Source organism: Chrysemys picta, chromosome 1, assembly GCF_011386835.1.
Source record: "Chrysemys picta bellii isolate R12L10 chromosome 1, ASM1138683v2, whole genome shotgun sequence".
In the NCBI taxonomy this organism is placed as follows: domain Eukaryota; kingdom Metazoa; phylum Chordata; order Testudines; family Emydidae; genus Chrysemys; species Chrysemys picta.
The window spans coordinates 81,119,231-81,145,767 of NC_088791.1; the positions used below are offsets into that span (position 1 = coordinate 81,119,231).

Below are 26,537 nucleotides of genomic sequence, written 5' to 3' on the forward strand. Positions count from 1 at the left end.
TGGCCTGGCTACCACTCCCTCATGATGGAGTGGCGGTGTGGCCAAATTTGAGTGAATGGCATTGTGATCTGGTGCATGGAGTCTCCACACTGCTCAGGGTTTTTTTTTCCTTTCGTTGTGGGCCCCCTGAGATGGGAGCCCTGTGCAAATGCACCGAGTGCACATTGGTTAATCTGGGCTCTAGATCTTCTTTTTGATAAACTGAATAGATTGATCTTTTTAAGTCTCTCACGGTACGGCATTTTTCCAGCACTAGACTCATTTTGTTATATCATGGACCTGAGACTAAAAAAGTGACTAAATAGCCATTTGTTTGCCTCTGAGTGTATTTATTTGCTGCAGCACTAGCAAAGAAAGCAGAATATGTTGAAGCTGCTGGAGCCCTACATAACAGATCCAGCATTTCAAACGGTGAACACTGGATTCACTTTAAAAAGATTCCCATGATTAATCATAAATATTAGTAATGGTTGGGTTTCTGTGGGTGATTTTTATGTCATTGTTGTATAAAAAACAAAGCAGGAAAATACGAATCAGAAAAGACAGGTGGTTTGTATGCAGTGAGAAAAAGGGAGATTCCTATTTTTCATATATTCAGGCCTCGGTAAATGGGTATGAATAACTCACACCCCTTTCTTCCAACACTCTTCCTTTGCTTTCTCTGTCCCACTGTTTCCCTGGGACTGTCTCTCTAACTAGAACAGCCAAACAAATGGTTTCCTTCAGAACCACTGTTAACAGGAGGGACTGCATATTTTTCAAAAATTTTAAACACGGTGTTATGAAACATATTGCACTTTACCAGTGTAATTTGACCTCTGCCATTAGTGTTTAGTAGGGGAAAATCCTAATTGCCTGTGTGAAGCAGATAAAAATAATGTTAAATGATCATTTTTCCTAACATTACTTTCTATTTGACTGCCAAAAATTTGCATATAGCTTATGTCACAGTTCAGGGCAATTGCACCTGTATTCCCCCTCTATGATCCACTAAAGGCAACCACTTTCAGGGTTCAGGCTCCCCAGTTGTCACTTCTCTTTGGTGGTGGTGTCCCACTACATCCTGACCAGTTTTTTTTTCCAGGCTGCTTGTTTACACTGAGAATTCCCTAGCAAGTCAGACTGCCTAAATGGGCCTGATTTATGCTCTAAGCAACATAATTGCCCATAGATGTAAATCACCACACAATCTTTCTAAGCAAGCACATTTATTCTTAAAGGGATCTCACGAGATCATCTAGTCCAAAACCCTGCTCAAAGCAGGACCAATTCCCAACTAAATCATCCCAGCCAGGGCTTTGTCAAGCCGGGCCTTAAAAACGTCCAAGGAAGGAGACTCCACCACCTCCCTAGGTAATGCATTCCAGTGCTTCACCACCCTCCTAGTGAAATAGTGTTTCCTAATATCCAACCTAGACCTCCCCATTGCAACTTGAGACCATTACTCCTTGTTCTGTCATCTGCCACCACTGAGAACAGCCTAGCTCCATCCTCTTTGGAACCCCCTTTCAGGTAGTTGAAAGCAGCTATCAAATCCCCCCTCATTCTTCACTTCTGGAGACTAAACAATCCCAGTTCCCTCAGCCTCTCCTCATAAGTCATGTGCTCCAGCCCCCTAATCATTTTTGTTGCCCTCCGCTGGACTCTTTCCAATCTTTCCACATCCTTCTTGTAGTGTAGGGCCCAAAACTGGACACAGTACTCCAGATGAGGCCTCACCAATGTCGAATAAAGGGAAACGATCACGTTCCTTGATCTGCTGGCAATGCCCCTACTTATACAGCCCAAAATGCCGTTAGCCTTCTTGGCAACAAGAGCACACTGTTGACTCAGATCCAGCTTCTCGTCCACTGTGACCCCTAGGTCCTTTTCTGCAGAACTGCTACCTAGCCATTCGGTCCCTAGTCTGTAGCAGTGCATGGGATTCTTCCGTCCTAAGTGCAGGACTCTGCACTTGTCCTTCTTGAACCTCATCAGGTTTTTTTTGGCCCAATCCTCTAATTTGTCTAGGTCCCTCCGTATCCGATCCCTACCCTCTAGTGTATCTCCCAGTTTAGTGTCATCTGCAAACTTGCTGAGAGTACAGTCCACACCATCCTCCAGATCATTAATAAAGATATTGAACAAAACCGGCCCCAGGACCGACCCTTGGGGCACTCTGCTTGAAACTGGCTGCCAACTAGACATGGAGCCATTGATCACTACCCGTTGAGCCCAACAATCTAGCCAGCTTTCTATCCACCTTACAGTCCATTCATCCAGCCCATACTTTTTTAACTTGGTGGCAAGAATACTGTGGGAGACCGTATCAAAAGCTTTGCTAAAGTCAAGGAATAACACTGCTTTCCCCTCATCCACAGAGCCAGTTATCTCCTCATAGAAGGCAATTAGGTTAGTCAGGCATGACTTCCCCTTGGTGAATCCATGCTGACTGTTCCTGATCACTTTCCTCTCCTCTAAGTGTTTCATAATTGATTCCTTGAGGACCCGCTGCATGATTTTTCCAGGGACTGAGTGGCTTGTAGTTCCCCGGATCCTCCTTCTTCCTTTTTTTAAAGATGGGCACTACATTAGCCTTTTTCCAGTCATCCAGGACCTCCCCCGATCGCCATGAGTTTTCAAAAATAATGGCTAATGGCTCTGCAATCTCATCCGCCAACTCCTTTAGCACCCTCGGATGCAGTGCATCCGGTCCCAGGGACTTGTGCTTGTCCAGTTTTTCTAAATAGTCCCAAACCACTTCTTTCTCCCCATACTATTCTGCCCAGTGCAGCAGTCTGGGAGCTGACCTTGTTCGTGAAGACAGAGGCAAAAATATCATTGAGTACATTAGCTTTTTCCACATCCTTGGTCACTAGATTGCCTCCCTCATTCGGTAAGGGGCCCACACTTTCCTTGACTTTCTTCTTGTTGCTAACATATCTGAAGAAACCCTTCTTGTTACTCTTAACATCTCTTGCTAGCTGCAACTCCAAGTGTGATTTGGCCTTCCTGATTTCACTCCTGCATGCCTGAGCAATATTTTTATACTCCTCCCTGGTCATTTGTCCAGTCTTCCACTTCTTGTAAGCTTCTTTTTTGCGTTTAAGATAAGCAAGGATTTCACTGTTTAGCCAAGCTGGTTGCCTGCCATATTTACTATTCTTTCTACATATCAGGATGGTTTGTTCCTGCAACCGCAATAAGGATTCTTTAAAATACAGCCAGCATGTTGATGAATGCTTGATGTACATGAATTGTTAGGGAGGTGCCAGACTAGAAAGGAAGTATCCATCGGCCGAAGAATGTGTCAAGTGGATGACCAGACAACCCCCGGAGGGTAAACTGGGATCCACCCCATCACCTGGAAGAATGAAAAACACAAACTTTGGACAGTTTGGAGCCACCAGGAATGTGCCCAGGAATGTGTCCAGAAATGTGCCATCTGCTGATTGAGTCAGCAACAGCAGAATGAAACAGCTCCCATAGTCTAACATAGGAATTAAATCCTATAAGAAGGGACTCTCAAGACTGAGGACTTTGAATCTCTGGTTCTGCTGCCAGCCTCCAGGAGCATCAGGTGCACCTGACAAGGACTCGGCTCCATCCTCATGACCAAAATACCTGGCCAGTAACTTGGCATGCGCAACTTCTAGGCTGGTAACTATAACACCTATACAGAACTTGAATGAATGATTGTGTGAATGAATATGTGTGTGTGTGTGTGTGTGTGTGTGTGTATAAGGAATAAGTAGTCAAACAACGTTGTTTACTTTTATCTTTTGCTTTATCATTATATTCACAATAAATGTGGCATCTTTGCCTTATCCCTCTTAACAAGATCCTGCTGGTTTTTATTCTATTGGTATAACAAAGTCCTTCCAACCCTTCCCATGAAGGATTGGGGTCTCCTTTGGGCATAAGATCCTGTCTGTTTGCTAGATCATAAAGCAGGCCTTGAGTCAACTTAAATTCAGGCTATTTATCCAAAAGTCGTTTCGTTGTCTGCTTTTTTCTAAAAAATCCAGTCTGAACCAGCATATGCAAGCTTCTCTAGGCGGTGGTACTTCCCTGGAGGTGTTTGCCTAATCACATCCCCCCGCTGTTCTTAGTCCCTGGAGAGCTATGATCTCCCTCCTGCATGGAATTAGGTAAAATCCCTATCCTGCAATGGTACTTAAATTTAAAACAGTGAGATCTCCCAAAGATATTAGAGGAAATTGTCCTATCTCTCACAGATTGAATAATGAATGACAAGATGGGTAAAATGAGCCCCGGGGACTAGACAAAATGGCCGCAGAACAAACCAATGTGGAGTCCCTATCTTGTAAAATGCAATGCATGTCTGTTTGTGACCCTTGGACTACCAAATACAAAGCAGCTGACTAAGATTTTTTGGTCTAAAGTAGGGGGAGATTTTGAAACTGTTGACCCACCAGTTGTTGTCTGAGATAGCAGGGCCCTATGAGGACAAAAAGAAGCCTCACAAGTGGAAAGGCTGATGCTATAGCACATTTGGGGGGTGGGGGGAAATGCATGTTTAGGGGGTTGGAGAATGCAAAAATAAACTATTTTCCTGCATTCCCTGATACACCAGGATTTGGGAAACTCTGAAAAATTGAAGTCTGAGCAGAAGTATGAAATGAGAACAGAGGCTGCAATCCTGAAGAACTTATATCCTTCCTATCTAGCTTTCAGAAAAATACTGTCAAACTTAGTCAGGGAGTAGTGGATGTAGCCTGCTATGACTGTCCAGCATTCATTTTGGCTCTTCTGAATTCATGCCATGCACAAACAAACCTGCTGTCCATGTCCCCAGCATGCCTAGTTCCACGTTGTGGTTCAGAGAGAATGGGAAAGGGAGATGCAGTGTTCCATTGCCTGGCTCAGCAGAAGTGTAGGGGAAGTGTTTCTGCTGCATTTGACGCTTACATGATGCACATGCTCATTTAAGCTCAGGCGAATGTTCATACCAAATGAATTTTAGTTTTTGTAGGTGGGAAGATATTTTTTGTTATTGGCTAGCACAATTTTTTTTTCAGAAATATTTCAAAAGATTTTCAGGGGGTCACTTTTCTCTCTTTATCCTTATGAGTGACCAGCTTCTTGAATCCATCAGGTTGTTTCTGACCATCATGTTCCAAAGTGGAAGGTATTAAAAATTCAGTAGAAAACAGATTTCTTTAGAATTGCCGGGGTGAGAGAATTTCCAGATCCTAATTGCTGAGACTCCAGGAGGAATGAAGAAGAACTCAAGGAAATGGATATATATACTTGGAGATTTAGATCACATGCCAAAACTGAACTTATTCAGCTGGAATGTTCTGTATGACTATCAAGGTACTCCAGGTAAAGTTCTTCAGCTTCTTTAACAGATACAGGTTAATGTTCAATATTTTCCAAACAGGCCATTTAACATGAGGATTTTATTATTGCTCTAAAAGAACTGGATATAGAAAACAAGGCTTTGTGTCTCATAAAGATTATAATGCCCAATTACTACAAAGGCACTGAGAAGCATTTTATGTACATTTATTTATTTGTATATGTTTACTCTTCACATTTTGGTATTGATGCAAGGGATGGTTCAATATTCTCCAAATATTTTGGAATATTATTAGTATTTCTCCAAAACAATCTGGTGCTTTAGAAAACAAGTAGAAAGCAAAGATTTGTATTTCACTGAGAGTATGAAGCCAATTAGAATGAAAATGTCATGGATATAGATCTTATGTACATGCATTTTGTGTTATTCATTTATTGTGTTATAATTAATTTAAATCTATATAAAATTATTAAATTTTAGCGTGTGTACATTACATCTGTTTGCATCCAAGTTATACATGTTTCCATTGTTCTGATGCCCCTTTTCTATATATTCAATGCAGTTGTTGTATTGAATGCATTGGTATCTATAGCATTGCAGTCTATATTTCAGTACATCTTTTAGCATTTCACATTATTGTTTGTCTTTTTCATTATTTTAATTACTGATTAAAAATCTGTCAAATGAATGAGCTTTGAAAATAATAAGCATTGGGCTTTCTGTAGCAATGACTTGTTCATTTGTCATAGACACTACCATGTCAATTGACAGTGCTGGCCACTGTCGAAGCTTAGATGAGGCTACCAATTGGCAAACGGGGTAGGCACATGTAAGCAGAAGGAGTCTTGCTCAAGTTGATGGGATTGCCATCCAGTCTGATGTCTTCTAGAGCTCTACGGGCATAAGTAACATCTTTCATTTTGCAGAAAGTGTCTTCATGCATTTCCTGAATGTTGTTGTTCTAAAAAGAAAAGCAAAAATATCCATAAAGACACAAGTATATGTTTGACAATAATTTTCTTTGAAAACCAATTTATTGACACATTTTTTGTGTTGTAAAAAGAAAGTAACATAAGCACAGAGGATCAGGTTGTTTCCCAGACCGAGCGCCTTTGCACTGCTCACAGTGCAAAAGAGATTCTGGCTGCAGATAGCCAACTGACAATTGTCCCAGCTAGGGGGAGCTCTCGGCTGGTATAAACTGCAACCTGAAACAACCCCTCACACTCTCAGGAAAAGGCCAAGAAGACAGGGTGGAGCAAGGTGGGAAGGTGAGAGACCAGAGCAATTCCAGCTGGAAAATCATGCCCAGCAGAGGTCAACTCAAAGAATCATGGAACTATAACCAGCCCCTTGACATCCTCAGACCTCTCAACTTGCCAAGGCACAGATCTGGAATGCAATGTATGTCAAAGGCCCTAAATAAAGGGCTTACACACCCACAATTCATGCAGGAAGCTTAAAATGCTGTGGGATTCATTCATTTAGTGTAACTAACTCTTTCTGTAACCCCAGCTTTGTGATTCTTTTTCTGAGGTAAACAATTTTCACCAATAAAAATGATAGGACACCAAATTTGTGTGGGACATAGGTTATTTTAGAACTAAAATGACATGTCTCAAAATGAGGAGCATCTAACCACTGTGGAGATCCCCTCCCACACTTTTGTGCCAGCCAGATATTGGTACAGGAGAGAATCCAGCTCGTTGCCTGTGTGTCATATTGTTCATGTAGTGGTTTATGTTGCCCCAGTTTAGTAATGGGAAACCAATAGAATGGATTAACGTTGTTAGAATACATTTATTCTATACAGGTCTTTACTTTTTAAAAAGTAGGAATCAAAGTATGAATGTGCAATGGGGTATTCACCCCACACCAGCCCAGAAGGGATTTATGATGCTGAGGAGAGGCCAGTTAATCTGATAACCTGCACCTGGGGATGAGCCAGGCCTTGAAGGGCTGATTGAAGATGGAGCCCAGCTGGGGAGGAACAGGAAGGGCTGGTATAAAGCTAGTAAATTGATAGCAGAAAAGGGATGAAGGGTGGGGAGTTTGAGGCTATGGATTTCAGTAGTCTGCAGCTTCTCCCTGGGAGGAAGGAGTTTGAGCTGGTACACCCAAAGAGTGGGGAGCCAGAAGCTGTAGGAAGGAATCCAGGGAAAGACTCAACAGCGTCTGAGGGAAAGCAGACCACAGTTGCCAGGTATAGGGTCCCTGGACTAGAAGCTGGAATAGTGGGTGGTCCTAGGTTCCCTTACCAGACACAGGAGAAGTGGCACAGACCAGGCAGCAGAATTCAGACTGCCTAGGATGGTTGTCAAGTGGGACTTTCGTACCCTGGAAGGGGAGGGCTGTAGTGACCTGGCTGGAGGGCTAAGCATGAAGACAGAGCACCCTAAGTCACAGAGAGTAAGAAAGAGTGGTGGCAGAGATGCAGCAAGCAGTACAACGGGGTGTTGGACCCATAAAGACCTAATCCTCAGAGCATCCAGGAGGAGGTGCCACCTAGTGGTGAGTAAAGCACCCCATGACAAATGATAAAATGGTTTTGCTAGTCTTATGTTCCGAATTGTGGGCCAGCTCCTTCATTGGTGTAAATAAAAATGGCTCCATTGCCTACACTAAATTATATCAGTGGAGAATCTGGCCCTTTATGTTTGAAAATATTTACATTGCACAGATAAGTTTTAATGATTCATTTTCAGATGGACTAGTGTTTGGATTATTCAAATTTCATTTTTTGTCACCTGACTCTGAAATGAGTAGAAAGAGTGAATTTCATGTAATCAATACCCCGATTAGCCTAAGGTTTCAGATATCCCATGATCCATTTGGATAATAAGAGTTTACCTGAAGTTTAAAAAAACCAAACCACTAAGCACTAATATTGGTTTGCCCTCCCACTTATATCTGTTGTTCTGTTTTGCTATTAAAAAATCAATTGTTTTTTTAATCTACCTGAAGATGAAGAGCTTGGAGGCTTTCGGGGAGTGGGAGTGGGATGTGATCCAGGTTATTGTCAGTGATGTAAAGATGATGCAGATCAATCATATCCTGGAAGAGAAGGAAGGGGAGTGTTTCCTAAAAAACTAGAATTTTGTAAAATCTCCAAGAAGGAGACAGTAAGTTTTACATCCACCTTTGCAATGAGAAACTGAACTCGCAAATTCCTTTTAAATCAACATGACTCTAGGTTTAAAAAAAATTAAAGTGAAATATAGATAGGAACATGCATTGCCAAGATCAGTTACTATCAGAGATCTTCTATCTTGGTAAATCAACTGAGAATGGCAAATAAATATTTAAGTGGAGTCTTCACCTCAGTATTGTGTCAAAATGCACATACTGTCTGTCCCAGCTTCTGCAGAAAGCCTTTCCTTTGGGCCTGTTTTTTTTTCCCCCTAGAGGAGTCATCAGGTTATTGTTTGGCAGAAATCAATTTTGTTCAAGCAAAATGTATCTAAATAATAATCTTTACCCCTCACCCCCAAAAGTAAGATGGACTCCTGCATATCAACAGTGGCAAGTCTGGGATAAGCAGTATCTTCTAATTACACCAAGGTACAGATTATCAGGACTCCTGAGTTCTCGTCCCTTATGTATCATGGGGTAGCCATGTTAGTCTGAATCTGTAAAAAGCAACAGAGGGTCCTGTGGCACCTTTAAGACTAACAGAAGTATTGGGAGCATAAGCTTTCGTGGGTAAGAACTTCACTTCTTGCATCTGAAGAAGTGAGGTTCTTACCCACGAAAGCTTATGCTCCCAATACTTCTGTTAGTCTTAAAGGTGCCACAGGACCCTCTGTTGCTTTTTACTCGTCCCTTATGATCATCTTGGGGATGTCAATAAACCGCTCTGTGTCTCAATTCACTCATCTGTAAAACAGGCATAAGACTACCTACCTATTTCACTGGTTGTTGTGAATTCATTAATATTTGCCAAGCTCTTTGAGACTCTAGGATGACAGGTGTGTATGTGTGGAATAGTGGGGCAGATTTTCTCCAGTGTCTGAGACCCACTTCAATGCATGAGTGAGAGGCCATCAGGGAGCCTCGGGGCTGGGTTGTGCATTCCCCATCTCACGCTAGGTGCTAGGCTGAGAGGAAGTAGTTGGTGCAGGAGCTGATTCTGCAAACTTTGTTATGCTGAGAGCCACTTTCCCATGAAGAAATTCATAGCTGATCAAGTACAGCTAGAATCTAGCTCCTTTGGGACAACTGGACAGTGTATAAGAGTGAGATCAGGCATGAGAATCTGGCCCACTATTTTCATTATTTAGATGTATTAAAATCGAGGCCTGGATTGTGATTTAGTGATGTGCCTGGAGTAAGGAGCAGCACATGATAGTTTTGCTACCAGGAGGAAGGGTGTCACTCAGGAAGTTGCAGTCTACCTGCTGTTCCAGAGAAGGAGTGAACATATATGCCCCGAAGTGTGCGTTCTACAAAGTGCCGGTGTAGCTACACTGCTGAGCAAATTGGAAAGGAGAGCCAAGGCTCTGCCCGCCCACAAAGGTCAGGCCACAATTTCCCCCAGAGAGGAGGAGAGATTTTTCTGTCAATCCCAAACTCACTTTAAATGCTTCTTCCTTTATTCCTTTGCGGCCAAGCCTGTTGTTACTAACATCAATGAATGTCAGGGTAGGCGGTAACTCGGGGAGCTGCCTTATCTTGTTATCGCGGAGCACTAGCTCCTGAAGCTGGGGCAGCTCCCTGAAGGCATCTTCATCAATCTCGGATATAAAATTTGATGTCAGATCAATCCTCTTTAAATTGTCTGGCAGAGAAAATTAATAAAATATTTAGAGCACTCCAGAACTTATTTCTGACTGTCTTAAAACCTAAAAAGGAAAAAAAAAAGAAAAGAAAAAAAAAGAAAAGAAAAGACGCAAATGCATTTTAATTACATATGAACATTCCCTTATATGGTATTTAATTATACATGTGTACTTATATGGTAGAGCATTGATTACTTCTCCCAGAGGTCTTTAGTAATGCAGTAATGCCAATTTGAGGCTTGAAGAACTTTTGCTCTTCTGAAAGGGGCCAGCTTCCATTAATAATGAGCACAAATGCAATTTATGGAAGCTTCAAGAGCAGAACATACTTCTAGGAGGTCCAGTAAGCTCCTTTAGTGGGGGGTCTTCCACTGAGAGCAAAATTACACAATTGGAACAATTTTTACTTTGAGAGATTCTGAGGAGAGCTGGTAAAAAAAAAAGTGAGTATCTTATGAAATTGAATAAAAAAGACTCCTTTTATTCAAAATTTTTCATAATTGAAAAATTTCAGAATGAAATGTCAAATTCTCTAAATTTTCTGAAATTTTTAAAGTTTTTCAGAGCGAAATATTTTTCATACTGGAAAAAGGAAAGGAGGGAGGTTAAAAAAGTAAGCGTTTCCATCCAAACACTTTCATTACCCACTTCTTCCTTTTTTCTACCTTTTTCCAGTAGAAAAGAGTAAAAAGTGATAATGGGTTTACATTTTTTTTTTCCTACCAAAATGAAGCAATTTTTCATAAACAAAACCAAAAGAATTTTTTTTTCATTTGGTTAAAAAAGTATTTTCCATTAAAAGTGTGTGTGTTGGGGGGGGAGGGGGATTCCACAAAAAAATTCAGTAGGTTGTTTGTGAGCCTGGTAGTGTCTCTGGATATTGTAAACATGTTTGAGATGAGCAGTCTTACTCAATAAGAATAAATTTGTGTTACTTTGTCAATAGGGCATTTTCAATTTAATATAAAATTAATGATATAAGTTGGTGTGTTATATTAAATGATTAATTTTTAAGTGCACTACTTTAACGGTTCAGTACTGGTGTTTTACTTTGTAAATAAAATCAGTAAGGACAAGATTTTCAATATTGGGTGGCTAAAGTTGGGTTCCCAGAAACTGGCTTGATTTCAAAAGTTTTCAGTACCCAATGGTTTCCACTGAAATCAATTGTGGGGGCTCTGAACTTTTATGAAAACCAGGCCCCTTTAAGGCCTCATAAGTTGCTTACCTAAAAAATTGAGGGACTCAAAATCACTATTTGATTTTGACAATTTAGGCCTCAAGGAGCCTAACTTTAGCACGTTTTTGAAAATCTTAGCCTCAATATTTCCTTTTCCGTAAGGGTTTCCTGTTCATACCAGAGCAAACCAATAAATATCTTTAAACGAAGAACCTTCTTTAAGCTTCTACATAGATTCCCTTCTTACGCTTGCTAATTACTGGATATACTGCCTAAATGATAATTGCTTTCTTTAAAGAAGAGAACTAACCACTGTACTTTAAATTCTCTATGGGTTTTTTCCCCTTTAACATTAATTAGAAATGCTAGCAAGTGCATAGATAAACAGTCAATTATTTGTATTGTACTATTTGCACTAATTCTAGGATTGAATTTTAGTGAATCTAAGTCTGAAGGCTTAGGCCTCAATATAGCAAAACACTTTACCAGATGCTAAACTTTCAGCATGTGTCCCACTGACATCGATATTTGACATAAAATTATATAAAACAGTTTACCACTTAAAATGGCATGAAGCAAAAAAGGAAAAAAGAAAGGGAAACCAATTGCATCAGAACTGTCATCCATACTTTGATTAGCAAAGTCATTTTTGTTGATCTTTTTGATTCTGTTATAGCGAGAGTAGAAATGGGTGGTTTTCTTGGGCAGTGGAGGAACAGCATCGAGTTCATGATCATCACAGTAGACTGTGGTCCCTAGACATGTACACAGAAGGCAAGTCGGAAGACCTATGAAAAAATTAAAGGAAAGCAATTATGTGAAGAAAAATGTGCGTGTGCACTGAGAATATTAAGATTGGACCAGTTTTATAAAAACTGTATTATCCAAGAGTTTGGTATTATCATTAAGAAAATAGCAGTGCTTAATTTGTGCCAGGGCCTCCCAGGGCTGAGGCCTGGCACCTCTAGGCTTGGCAGTTCATAGCCCCGGCACCTCTGGGCTTGCCGCATCAGTTATGAAAGTAAAAAAATTGCTTGAGCCCTGGCACCTCTTTCATTACAGAATAAGCACTGGAAAACAGCACATTTTGCAATAATTATAGATCATATGTTCTAGATATTCCTTCCAAACTTAAAGGCTTTTAATGTATACTTTAGCCTGTTTGACTTATTGATGATGGAAATAGAAATTAAAGGAACTGTAGCTGTTAACATATGTGTTTCTCAAAATATAAAATGAATCAAATAATACTACAGTAGCTGACATTTTTATTCTGTGCTTCTAAAAAAGTATATGTATACATGGGATCCTATTCTTTTTTTTTTTTTTTAATTACTGGAGATATCCTATCTTCTAGAACTGGAAGAGACCTTGAAAGGTCATTGAGTCCAGCCCCCTGCCTTCACTAGCAGGACCAAGTACTGATTTTTGTCCCAGATCCCTAAGTGGCCTCCTCAAGGATTGAGCTCACAACACTAGGTTTAGGAGGCCAATGCTCAAACCACTGAGCTATCCCTCCCCCCAAATGGTGTAGCCTCTCTGCTTTCCAAGGGTCTGGCTGTAAACAGGGCATGGATGAGATTAGCTGATTAAAAGTCAGTCCAGATAAAATGGAGGTGATGCTTATAGGTAAAGGAGAAGCATGTAGATGGTAGGCCAAAAATGGTGTGTGTGTGTGTGTGTGTGTGTGTGAGTGAGGCTCACTACATATGGATGGTCCTGGATCCCTTAGCACTTCTTGATTTCCAGCTTATAGTAGTGGCCAAAATACCTTTTTTCATCTATTTTTGATTAGAAGATGGTGGACACTAATCCTCTGCGTACCTTGCCACAGTTACATGTCTCTGACCTCCAGATTAAATGATGACAGTGTGTTTGATATGAGGCTAACCTCTAACACCATTTGACATAGGGTGTATATTCTGTCATCTCCAAAGATCTCACTGGCTTCTCATTTGCTTCGAGGAGCAATTCAAGGTATTGACATTGATCTAGAAACCTCTGCATGGTTTGGAAGCTCGCTCCCTCTTTTCCTAGGTGTTGTCATGACAGTTGAAATCATTTGGAGCCATTTGGCTCAATTCTTAGATTCATACTCTGCTATACTGATGACACTCAACTCTGCTGTACTCCCCCAGTCCCCTTCCCTGCCATGGGTAGAACACTATTGATTACAATAGCAAAGTGGAAAATCAGGCCCAAGCATTCTTGTCAGTCTGTTTACCTTCAGCTCAAGGTGCAGGGCTTGTTGTGTCTCTTCTTAGGGCTAGACTGTGGTTGTAAGCCACAAGTGTTCAGTAGGGGGCAGTACAGAGCTGTGCAGGCTTCTGTATGCTCAGGAGCAATACTGGGGAGATTGTCTTTCATGTAGGCATGAGCTCCCCTGAGGCTGCAGAGCAGGTGCAGAATACTCCCCTTGGTATTCCAGACCTTTTCTGTGGCCTGATGTGATTCTCTGATCCTCCCTCCCAGAATCTAATAAGGTGTAGTTTGGGATGGAGGGGGGGGGCAGGTTCTATCTATATTGACATTTGTCCACATGCTAGGTTTTGTGGTTATCTTTACTATATATGTCCCAGAGATTGTAGGATCCAAATTTTTTTGTAGAACTAACATAATTATATGGGGAAACTGAACCTTGAATCCTTACACATCCCAGACATCCCCTGGTCCTGTGGTATTCCCAGAAGAGCAGAAGGTTTAAAACTTCAGTGGAATGGATCAAGTTCCTTTGATTGTCAGATTTCTATGAATGGTCACAATGGATACAATCAATATTGTGTGCAAATTCCATTTTTGCTATAATTTTGATTACAAAGATTAGGTACGTGAACTGGAATTCATTATCTCTCTTATCTATACGGGTTGCCGCTGGACAATCCTCTTGGGGTCTTTAATGGCTAATTCCTTTCTTGGATTGCTAAGTCTTATTTACCAGTGGACCGACATGATATGGCCAGTCAAAACTTAGTGCTTCAAAGTTTAGTGTAATGGAACCCATTGAACATGAACTTAATACACAGTAATATGAAACATCTAAGTTACTGATAGATTCCTCTGGTGATTAAAACCATGATAAGAACAGCAGTCACAACAACTGCAATCCACTTTCATAAGAGTTTCATATGAGAAATAGAATTAATTTGACATTTCCTTCTTATTAGGATTATGAGATTATAGTCACATTGAACTCCTCAGATGCTATGCTACCCTAAAGATTCAAATGTGGTGGCTTTGAAACTTATTACAGTTACTTACGTTTAGTTCCGTAAACAGTATCTTTTGGATGATTATTGAGGAAATGAGTTTTTTCAGAGGCTTATAGAGACAGGATATCAATTTCCTTCCCATTGTTTTTTAATTAACATTTCTGATCCAGAAGCTTGACATCAGGAAAGATTTCTCATCCCTTGAGCTAAAACTGCTTGAAAGATGTGCATTTGCAAAGAAAACATTTAGCTGCCCCAGGAGGAATATGAAAATGAAAATCGAAACTCAAGCCATTTCACCTCATTCACAGAAGGCTCCTACTAAAAGGTGTGGGACATGGAAGGCTAGAATGGGTCCTTTTCCTGATATTTCCTCCACAGAGCCACACTATGGAAATCGTATGCTTGGCCAGATGGCCTTCAGACCATTTTGAGTAGTGAATATTAGTGGGCATGTGCGTATCCCTGAAACCTAACATTTCACTGATGGAGGGTGTAAGTATTCCCACTTCACCTCATCTGTTTCTCACCTGTTTTGGCCATGGACCCAACTGAGCATTTTGTGCTGGATAGTTTTGTTTTTAAAATTTATTTGGTCAGTTTTACTAAAAGTTCAGTTAGTGATGTAGTTAGTGAAAGTTAGTGGAACTTACCATTTAAAAGTACCGGTACTTATTGGATTGGCTTTTAGATTTTTTTTTTCTTTTTTTTTTGGAGTTGCCTGTTTTGGCTTGCCCCTCTTGGCCAACTAGGATAAGAAGGCTTGTTTCTGTAAAAAGGTCAATCACTGAAGAGCATGATAATTGCTAGCAGTGCTCAGCTGAGGGACACCCCTCCAAGGGCATACTAGGTCTGCTACCTGCTTTCTTCAGGCAAGCAGAGAGAGGAGCCAAAGGCTAAAATCCTCCCTTATTCTGGAACCTCTGTCTGCAGTGCTCAGGGATCCAGGAGAAATATCTTAGAGGCAAACTCCACTCCAGCCTTCCCTCCCACTGGGTGATTTGACCTAGCTTCAAGGAGCAAGCCTGACACAGAGAGGTGTAAGTTACACTTCCTCAAACCTCCTTGAATCAGTTGTAGTGAATCTGGGCCTAAGTGAGTTTAGAGTAAAGCTGTTCGGAAAAAAAATTGACACTTTTTTTCTGGCAAAAAAATGCCATTTTGTGAAAACAATTCTCTTGCAAATGTATCAGTTTCAACTAAAATGGTTTCTCAGGGCCAGGATATAGAGATGGCCACAGACTTTAGAATGGCCAATAGTGTGCTGATCAGGGCACTCATGTGGGCACTTGAAGACCCCGATTCCAGTCCCCGTTTCAAATGACATTGCTGGTGAGTGCAGTTATCACTGGGCTATAGAGTTATTCCTCATGGGAGTGAAAACAAATATTAAAGCCTTTAAACTTTTCATGAAATGGAGTTGTTGTTTCCTAACCAGGCTTAGTTCAGAGTCTTAGATGGTCACCTGAGACAGGACTTTGCAGCTAAAATAGGGACAGACTTTCGCCTCTTCTCCTTCCTTCTTGGAGACTACTACTTCTTCTCCTGGGCTGGTGTGGACTTAGGAGGCAAGGGATTCTGAAGTGGATTCAGCAAGAGAAGGTGGAGATCCTGTTAGTTGGCAGAGCAGCACCAACACCTGACATAAGAACAGGTGTTCCAGCCAGGAGTTCCCTATCCACATTTTCAAAAGGAAGATCTCTCTTTCTGATAGATCCCCCTTAGCCCCTGTAAAGTATGACAGATTCATAATACATAACATAGGGAAGTTTTGCATAACAACTCTTTTGAAAGGTTTGAAAATCTAAAATGGAAAAAATTGCATTTGATATTTCAGAATTGTCCAGAGAACATCCCACCCCTGTTTTGTTTTCACATCAGTACAGATTCTTTATCCTCGTAAAGTCCAGTTGGTGGCATTTAAAAAAATGGGTCTGGGAGTGATCCCATTCCATCCACTAAACATCCACATTTGGAAATAGGAACTCCTCTCTTTTTTGTCCCCCTAGGCACTAAGATGATATATTGATGATAAGCTCTTCCCTGGCTGCATCTCTATCCCCACATGACATTGAGACCTGTCATGGTAGCCACCAAAATGGGTGAACCCCCAACTTCCATGTACTTGAGACTATAGCAATTACTGATCTTTGGTGTAGTGGTGTTTTCTGGTTTGATGGGCTTGCATTTTATTATAAACTTTTAAAGGAATTTTCCTTGGGGCTTGTCAAAGATTCCAGTCTGACTAGCAATAGTCAAAGACACAGGAAATGCCCATGTTTCCATTTAGCAAGTTAAGAATGGAAACTTGTCTGTCTTTTCCCAGAGTTGCCACAATGTTTTAATCAATATTTTTAATGGAAAGGCTTACTGAAATTGTTAGAAATCATCAAACAGATGTTCAAAAACGATATTGATAAAAATTTCAATTGTCACAATTTCACAAAAAAATGGAAAATGTTGATGACTTTTTTTCATGAAAAGTTTTGTTTTTGAACACTCCACTTCTGATGAGAATTTTTTTTTATGGGAAAAATTTGACTAGCTTTATAGATGACAACTCATCCCAAATTAGATAAATGCTTAATAAAAAGCAAACTCACCACCAAACTCAGTGCATCCTGGAAAGCAACCTAATGCAATGGTATGGATTTTTTTTTTCACTAACCATCATGTGTTTGGGGCCCAAGAACTCCTGATCCCTGTGGTGAAGAACCGTCAATTAGTTTTGGTGTTGATGCTTCTTCCTCAGCTTCTTCTGGCAGTGGTGGTCGTGAATGAATCTCTCTAGTTACAGAAGGTAACACGGTTCCAATCTCTATCTGGGGAGAAACACAGTTATATTAAGGAGGTACATTACATGTTTGTATTCACTGGCTGGTGGTGTTCTAACAATGCTTCATTGATCAGATTTTACCACTAGAGGCCAGACATGCTCTGACGCTCAATGGTACATCTGCGTTTTATACTGCAGCTACCAGATGACTTTGACTTGGTCTGCAACTGTAGAGCTTATAAAACTGAAACACATTTATTCACTTTGTACATCAGATATTTTCTTTGTTAGGGAAAATATTATAAACATTCTGCATTAATGAGAACTTCTATTAACCAAGTTCTTTTCTCACACTTATTCAAAGATAGCATACCGAACCAATTTTGTGATACAGCCAGTGATATTCTGTCTGACAAATGAAAAATTACTAAGACGCTCCTAAGAAAAATGCCAATCATCTGAATTTAGAATGGCAAAATCTGCTAGAATAAATCCACAAAACATACCAGCACATGTATATCACATTTGAAACGTAAAATGTTTAAAAGAACCCTCATCTTAAAACAGGAAAGGGAGTCAGTGTTCTTCATAATAAATTAGTCTTTCAGTGTTTGTCAACCTTTTTTCACTGTCTGAATGGTTGACAGCACCGTGTAGCTTTATTCATCAGCAATTGCAGAGGATACGAAAAGGAAGGGTTGAAGATAAAAAGCATCTAAATAAGCATGAAGACCTGCACTCCAGAAAATCCTGTAAACTTTGGTAAACCCTGCCATGGCACTAGAAAACATTTTTTCCTTCCCTGAGTCCAACCACCTAATAAGTTGGAAGAACCAATTTTTGTTACTATACTAACTATAAAGCTGCATTCTGTCAATGTTGCTCCAAAACTACTTTAGGGAAAAATGAATGTGACCAGTCTCTAGCAGGGGTGCTGAAACAATTTGTATAGTGGGGATGTTGAAGTCCATTGAACCAAATAACAAACGCTGTATATAATGGAAACCACTTCAAGCCAGGGGGTGAGGCAGCACCCTTGGTTCAGCACCAATGGATTCTAGTGTCACGTCTGCTGCTATCACAGAACAAAGTAGTGTTGGCAAGTGAGTATAGGAGAAGCCTACCATTGCAAATAGGCATTGTGGTCTGAATAGGGTGACCAGATGTCCCGATTTTATAGGGACAGTCCCGATTTTAAGGGCTTTTTCTTATATAGGCACCTATTACCCCCCACCCTGTCCCGATTTTTTACACTTGCTATGTGGTCACCCTAGGTTTGAAGGAGTGAATGCAGGATTGGGAATCAATTGGTCACAAATTCTACTTTGGATTCTGCCACCACTGACTCACTGTGTGGTCTTTGACAAGTCTCTTCACCTCTCTGCCGCCATTTCCCCATATGTAAAATGGAAATAACAATGCTTATCTATCTGAAATGCCCTTCTAAGGGTGAGTGAACATTAGTATTTTCATTTGATAAGGAACAAGTAGTTAATGTCTGTCTAGTGCTTTGAACATTTAAGGTGCTAGATAACTGCCAAGTATTATTTATAAAATTCAAGCTCAGCTCCCACTGAAGTAAGTGCCTTAGAAAGGATTACTGGTTTGGGCCTTATGTTTGTACCATGAAAATGAGCCCCAAGGAGTTGGGCTAGAACTAATTCTGCCTGTAAACTGTTCAATAAATTGGCATATATTCCTCCATATTAAGGTGTAGGGAAGCCTCTTAGTGTTTGGACCCAATTGAAATGCCTCATTTGCTGCCCAAGTTTCATAAATCGTTACTGTGTAGGTGTTTAAGGAATATTTTTTGGGGGGGGAAGGAGAGGGGAGGGACAATGAGGAATTTTCACTCAAAAGAGTAAAGTCCACTCCACAAGGCCTGACACCCCTGACACCAAATCAGTATTGTGTTTAAAGAATGCGTTATAGAATGGAATATAGCTGCCTGTCCTTGCATCAGCCCAGACAACGGAACAGACATCACATGCTGGTGTGCTGGCCATAATGGACTCCCTAGTTAAACCACTTTGATTTATTTATTTTCAAACTAGAGAAGCTGAACTGAAGAATAGTCCAGATTCAGAATTCAGAAGTGTTATAAAAATTAGAAACCAAACCACAGGCATCTGTGTGCTGTATACAATTATTATTGGCAGCCTGCATCTAGTCCTAGAGCTTTCTTCTCCTAGTAAATGGTTTATTTTGCAATTTGGAGGGTGCTGTCAAGATGATTTGCATACTTAACCTGCCTTTACAAGTGTGGAGGTAGATTCTCTCCGGAAAGCGCAGGGTGGTGCAGTCAACACTCACTCCTCTGTGTCCATATGTGAGCAGTGCTGGAGAGGGGCATTCATACCATGATAACTGGCCAGGGGGGAACAGCAGATTTACAAACTATTTGGGGCTTTACACAAGTTGCACCAGGTGACATGGGAGAGGAGCTGAATCCCCACATCTCCCAGGTGATTTGGCACTGCCCCTTCCTGGGCCAAGCCCATCCGTTCTTGTCTCCTTGGCTCCAGTCGAGTGTGGGTTGCTGGATGGCCTGAACTACTGTGCATAAACCCTAGCTACCTGCATTTGAATGAGGAGGACTTTTACTGCTAGGATTTCTTTTTTTTAAATCAGGCCTTTCATGAAGGACAAATAACTTAAGAACAAACACACATGGCACTTGGTCTATGTCCTAAACATGAACAAAACTGTCCATATGCCCCCATACAAGTACTTAGCTTGATTATACTTTCAGTATGTTTGTTTTGGAAAGACAGATTCCAGGATTGTCCGGGAATACAAAACACACTTATTATAATCTCTTTAAATATTGTGCTGTAATTTTGTATTGGTGCTTGTAATGTTAAGAACCATAATGCTGAATGGAAGAGATCCTGGCAACCATTTACATTATACTCATTGAACAGAAATAGTTTGATTTAAACTTCGGGGGTGATTACAGGTCCCAGTACTATGAGGTGCTGAGTAGAGTTGAAGAGGGTAAATATTGTTTCCCCCCCCTCCCCCCAACAAAATCTGGGAAAATCAAGATTTCCAAAAAAAATCTATCCTGAACTGGGACAAAAGTCAATCTTGAAAACTTTCATGAATCAACAAACTGAAAATAAAACTATTTCCAACATTTTGTTTTGATAATTTTGAAACTATCGGTTTTGATTTTTTCAATTTAAGTAAAAAAAATGTCAAAACTGACTCTTTCCTGCAAAGTTTCAGTTTTGACGAATCAACATTTTTCAATGGGAAAACTGCCAAAACATGCCTGACCAGCTCTAGTGATGAGTTCCATTGAAGTCATTGAACAGTGAGGCAGTTTAGAAGCTCATAGAAGTTGTTTAATACCACACAGAATCAAGCCCTATGTTTTTATCTTGTCCTAATGACTGTGTATGGAAAGCAGCAATATTTGTTTTGATTGAAACAATTCACAGATACTATCACTTCAATATAATTAAAAGGAAAGCATGTGGTGCTGGAATTAGGAAGCACTAATGTTTCTAAATGTGTAAGAGAAAACGGCAAATGGAGTAAGGAAAAACTAACAACTTCAAAAGACAGCAAATGAGTGCTTGCCAATGTGGGGTAATAGGAAGTAAGGATGCACCTTATCAGTGTATCTACCAAAAACACATACTGTTCCAATCTGTGGGGCTGAGAGTGAGACAGCTTTAACAGGAATGGACGGGGGGACAAATCAAAAGAAGACCAAGAGAACACAGGAAATAGGGGCAGATGTTCTCTGAATGGAGAAAGCCTAGAGGGAGAGATGCATTCCAAACGTATTGACCCTGTGCTGGTGTTGTGCAAAAGTGTTTGCATATGTCTGTCTACAGAAGTCAACTTTCTTTGTTTTGTGGACATCTGTAAAGTTTCACTTTTTGTAAGTGCAGATTTGGAAAAGTTTTAACCCATCCAAAATGTGTTTCCAAACTCAGTAATGGCTTTGTGCACATTTTTATTCAAGTAAGATATGGAAATTGTACTGCAAAGAAAATTCTGGGGAAGAAAGCCATTGAGGTTCAGAGGTAGTAGTTATTGACAGATGTCCAATAACTTCTTGTAAACGTGGTCTATGTTATATGACAGGGGTCAAGTCATAAAGATAGGTTTCCTACCAACATTCCTGTCTACCACACCATTATTATACCCTATGATCCATATTTTTAGGCACATTATTGGAACATTGATGTTTACAGTATGTACTCTTTCTACTTACATATTCTGAGGATCTCAAAGCACTTATTGAGATGAATTAAGTCCCACAGAACCCCTCTGAAATAAGTATTATCCCTGGTTTTCCAGTTGGGAAACTGAAGAAAATTGATTAAAAGTGAAATCCTGCCTTCATAGAGGGCAGTGACAAAATTCCAATTGACTTCAGTGGAGCCAGGATTTCACGCTAGGTGACTTGTCCAAGGTCACAGACAATCTTTAGCAGAGTCAGGAAGTAAATCCTGCTATTCCAGCCTCCACTCCTATACCCTAAGCATAAGATCATCACTTCTCCTATTGCGTTCCTGTGTAATATTACAGGTATTTTATTTTAAATTTAGTGCTTATGAAAGATACATGACTGAAACTGCATTTCTTTCAAACACAGAAATGATAGCATGGACAATGGGAGCTTCCCTATACTTGTCCTGCCAATGAGTTTAAACACTGATCTGGAGAGGCTATTGCAAACAGAGAGTTACTGAGACATTCTTAAAGTCCATTTAAGTCTTAGCACCTCTGCTGAAGTTGTCAAGGAAAATGCCAGTTTAAATGGTGATTTTTATGTCGACATTTCTCCACTAGAAAATGGACAGAAACCACTGATATGTATTACAAACAAGTCACAAACTCTGAACACTTCTTGGCCACTACACAGGGGTTGGATTTGAACCAGTGACCTAGAGGTAAAAGTCTGTTTCTTATTATCAAGCTTCTGAGTTCTGCAGGCCTCCATCTTTTACATATGTGATAGATCACGCAAAATTTTAATAAGAAAAAGATGTTTCCTAGACTGTCAAAAATGGCCCTTTGTCTTTCAGATGTTTGTTTATTTTTGGCAGGATTTGCCTTATTAGATATTTCAGGCAAAAACATTTCTAGATGATTTAGTAGGTTTTTTCTCTGTAGTTCTCTGCAATTCCTTTCTTATTTTAAGAAAGTGAAGAATTTTACAAAGAAATTACAGAGGGCCAAAGTATGTGTTTGTTTTTTTGTTTTGTTTTTCTATAGGAATTTGTTTTTCTTTGTTAAATAGTGTGATTCTTTAAATCGTTACAAATCTCCCTTGCCTTGCATAACACACCAAAACATAAGCAAATTGTGTATAAATATATCCCTTTATGCACACAGAGAGAAAACATTAAGGTTGCACACTTATACCCTCAAAGGTAAGCAAAGGACAAACTTAAGGTTGCACATATAACCTTAACTCTGTTCCTTTGTGCATACACATTATGACAGAATACACTGCTCTACAGCCAAAATGCTTCTGAAATAAATGTAGTCAAACTTTACTAATTCTTGGTCACTGACAATGAAAATTATGCTTAAAATTGTTGATTGGCTCTAGTTTTCAAGATATGCTATTGGGTCAGTATATACGACCCTTGACTTGGGAATGGCGGATGATAAGTGAGTTATAAAGGGAAGGGATTTCAATTTAAACCAGAAATGACTAAAATACATCTTTGACTGGATCTGTGAATAAATCTATGACTGGGTTTGGACAGTACTTGCTTTTTAGGCAAAACAATGAATGATGCAATCTGAAGCTGGTATTGCGTCATACATGATATGAATTGCATCATGTTATTCCTAGAAGTCATAGATGATGCAATCATAACGAAGCTTACATCACTCTGCTGAACAAATTGCCCTATATCGGCTCTAGAAATCATACAGTGTCGTGCTCTCTTATTTGTCAGTGTTTGATTTTGCAAAGGGAAACATTTCTGTTTAGCCAAAGTGAGCAGAGATGCCTCGTACTTGTGTGAACAGTGCAGATAACTTCTGCTATGTTTGTGGTGAAGTGACTTTTGCATCACAAAAGCGCAGCATAACCACTATGGTTAAGAAAGCCTATCACCTTTATTTTGGCTGCAAAATTGGAGATCAGGACAAGAGGTGGGCCCCACACATATGCTGCAACACTTGTGCAACAAATCTTCGCCAGTGGTTGAACAGGAAAAGGAAATCTATGCCTTTTACAGTGCCAATGATTTGGAGAGAGCTAACAGATCATACCAGCAATTGTTACTTCTGCATGGTGCCTCCAGTTGGGAAAGATGTGTCAAAGAAGAAAAAGTGGACTGTGCATTATCCAAACATTCCATCAGCTATACGCCCAGTACCCCCACGGAGAAGGACTGCCGGTTCCTGATGCACCAGAATCATTCTCACTTGAGTCACAGGACCCACATTTTCTCCCATCCTCCTCCTCTGAACCACACCTCATAACACAAGGTGAACTGAATGACCTTGTCAGGGATTTGGAACTACCCAAGAGTAAGGCAGAGCTGTTGGGCTCCAGACTACAGCAGTGGAATCTCCTGGCAGGTGATGTTAGGGTTTCCATGTTCCGTGACCGTCAAAAGGATGAAACAACTTTTGAGGTGCATAAACTATGACCAACATCAGTGGCAGCTTTGTGGCAATTTGAAGGTTGTTGCTCTCTTGCTTGGTCTGCAGACTGGATACACAAAGTACTGCTGTTTTCTCTGCGAATGGGATAGTCATGCAAGAGATTCCCACTACATCAAGAAAGATTGGCCACTTTGACAGTCATTGGAGCCTGGGAGGAAAAGTGTTCAGCATCCACCACTTGTTGAATCAAGGAAGATTTTGTTACCACCCTTACACATCAAGCTGGGTCTGATGAAGAACTTTGTCAAGGCCATTGACAAAACACAAGCAGCTTTCAAGTACCTCCGTGGAAAATTTCCAAGTGAAGTTAAGTGAGGCTAAGATAAAGGAAGGTGTCTTTGTTGATCCTCAGATTCGTGAACTCCTTCGAGATGATGCATTTGACCATGCACTGCGTGGCAAGGAAAAGACGGCATGGAAAGCCTTCCAGTTAGTGGCAAGAAATTTTCTTGGAAACAACAAGGCAGACAACTACAGGTTGTTGGTGGAAAACCTCCTCAAGGCATACAAAAGCCTTGGTTGCAACATGTCACTAAAGATACATTTTTTGCACTCTCATCTAGATTTTTTTCCACCGAACTGCGGAGCAGTGAACGACAAGCACGGCGAGCGATTTCACCAGGACATTGCAACAATGGAGATACGCTATCAGGGCAAATGGAGCCCATCAATGCTTGCAGACTATTGCTGGACAGTGACAAGAGATGCTCCATTTAATGAATACAAGAGACAAGCCAAGAAGCGCCGAGTAGACACTGAATAGGACTAAACTGTACATAATAGTTTTTTGCCTTTTGTTTCATAATACATTTTATTTATATAACCCTTTTGCTAATTTTTAAAGTGTTACATAAACAGGACAGGTGAAATATTATCATGTAAAGCAACCATAAACACACAAAAAGACCTAGGTTTACAATTTATGATTAAAACTCTACTAGCTACACAATATACATAGACATAAAATGTAAAAACTTAAATATCTTAGAAACAGTAGCCAATCAGTTGTTTTAATTGTCATATTTGAATTCAGCACATCAAAATACATAATAAATAGCACATTTTATCTCTGAAGCAGACGACTTCTCAAAAATTGTAGACCAGTGATATTTAACCACATGGTCAAACTATTTCTCAAGGAATTTAATATAATATAACACCATGAAATCTTTTAAGCTCAGATACCCACATAGCATCTTGTAATTTTTCTCCTTGTCTATTTACACAGTATGTACTAAATGTTCATAAGTAACAACTTAATTTGGATGCGCAACTTGGAATGCCTAAAAGGAAGTGCTGAGCACCCACTTCCGAAAATTAGGCCTCTTTCAGGCTTGTCAAGTTGAGCACCTAAAATTACTAGTCACCTTTGTAATTGTAGGTCTATATCTTAGATAACTTAAGATCTGGTTTTCAGCACTCCCAGCTCAGACTGACTTTTGTTTGAATTGTAGGTGTTCAATACTTCTTAAAATTACTTTCTAGTTAGACTTTTTGTACAACTCTTCATCTCAGGTATGAAATTTACTAATGTTGCGCCTGATCCAAAGCCCATTAAAATCAATGGGATTCTTTCCATTGAAATCAGCTGGCTTTGGATAAGCCCCAAAGTCAGTACCAATGTTCTATAGACTTTCTCTTCCACCAGCATCCCAGCTTTCTTTAGATGCTATTCCTGGAATGAGGCACTCAAAACCAGTTTTCATATGTCCATACGCACAGTATATCGTAGGCAGAGAGTAAAATTGAGGGAGAGTATTATTCATAACTCAAATTAATGTATTAGCTTTTTGCTGTTTTACTTTACATTATTTTTGTGATGTTTATTAACTTTTATGGTGAGGCACAAAAGACAGCAAATACCCCTGAACAGAAATGAGTGATGAAACACTAATTTAAAGCAAATTAGTTTTGGGGAGGCATTTGAAGGAAGAGGGGCAGATTGCCTGGTACAGAAGATGGCAGCTACTATACAAGAAAATGCCTAGCAATTTAAGATGTTTATTACAGAAGTTGCCTCAGCCTAGTTTCTTTCTTTGTTCCTCTTTATCTTAAAATCTATAACGCAGTGAGACAGCACCAAATTGCATGTTAAAGTAACATTTATTTAGATGGCAAGTTCTTCAGGGCAGGTACACTGTTATATGTATAGCTCTGTGCAAACAAAATTAGTTGTATGGTGATTCTTCAGAAGCTAACGTCTGTGGCAGCTGTCCATGGACACAGGAAGGTTCCTGGGTTCTTCCACTGAATCTCTTATGGGAAGTAGGAATGTTCCATCCATTCATCTTTGGCCACAGAATCACAAATAGGTATCCTGAGGCTCCTCTTTCGAAGGGCAAGAGTTTGTGGGTTGCATGCTGATTTCAGACATGCTGGTGTAAATCCTGAGTAACCACTAATTCTACTGGTATGATTGAGGCTTTACTTCCCACTTCTGTTGTACTTGTACCAGATTTAAATGGAGAGACGCTGGGTTTACACTGATACCAATGAAATCAAATTCTGACTCTGACTCCATCCAGCCTGATTACCAATTTCATTTGCAGTTTCAGGTGCCCTAGTTTCTGGTTCTGATGTTTTGTTTAGAAATGTATTAGGTGTGTGAAATAAGTCAGCCTTCAGCAGCTCTTTTGGT

At 40.1% G+C, this 26,537-nt stretch overlaps 1 protein-coding gene across 2 annotated transcripts in view; it reads right to left on the reverse strand.

Moving 5' to 3' along the window:
* Positions 1 to 5,495: 5,495 nt before the first annotated feature.
* The window catches only part of EPYC (epiphycan), a 32,939-nt gene continuing 11,897 nt past the window's right edge, over positions 5,496 to 26,537 (reverse strand). For both annotated transcript variants that reach the window (XM_005279139.4, XM_005279142.4), the window contains exons 3-7: positions 17,141 to 17,294; positions 11,893 to 12,051; positions 9,880 to 10,082; positions 8,264 to 8,359; positions 5,496 to 6,266 (exon numbers count right to left, since the gene is read on the reverse strand). In XM_005279139.4, the coding sequence (XP_005279196.2) occupies positions 6,096 to 6,266; positions 8,264 to 8,359; positions 9,880 to 10,082; positions 11,893 to 12,051; positions 17,141 to 17,294 (783 nt within the window). In that variant the 3' untranslated portion in view covers positions 5,496 to 6,095. The remainder of the gene's footprint in view (positions 6,267 to 8,263; positions 8,360 to 9,879; positions 10,083 to 11,892; positions 12,052 to 17,140; positions 17,295 to 26,537) is intronic.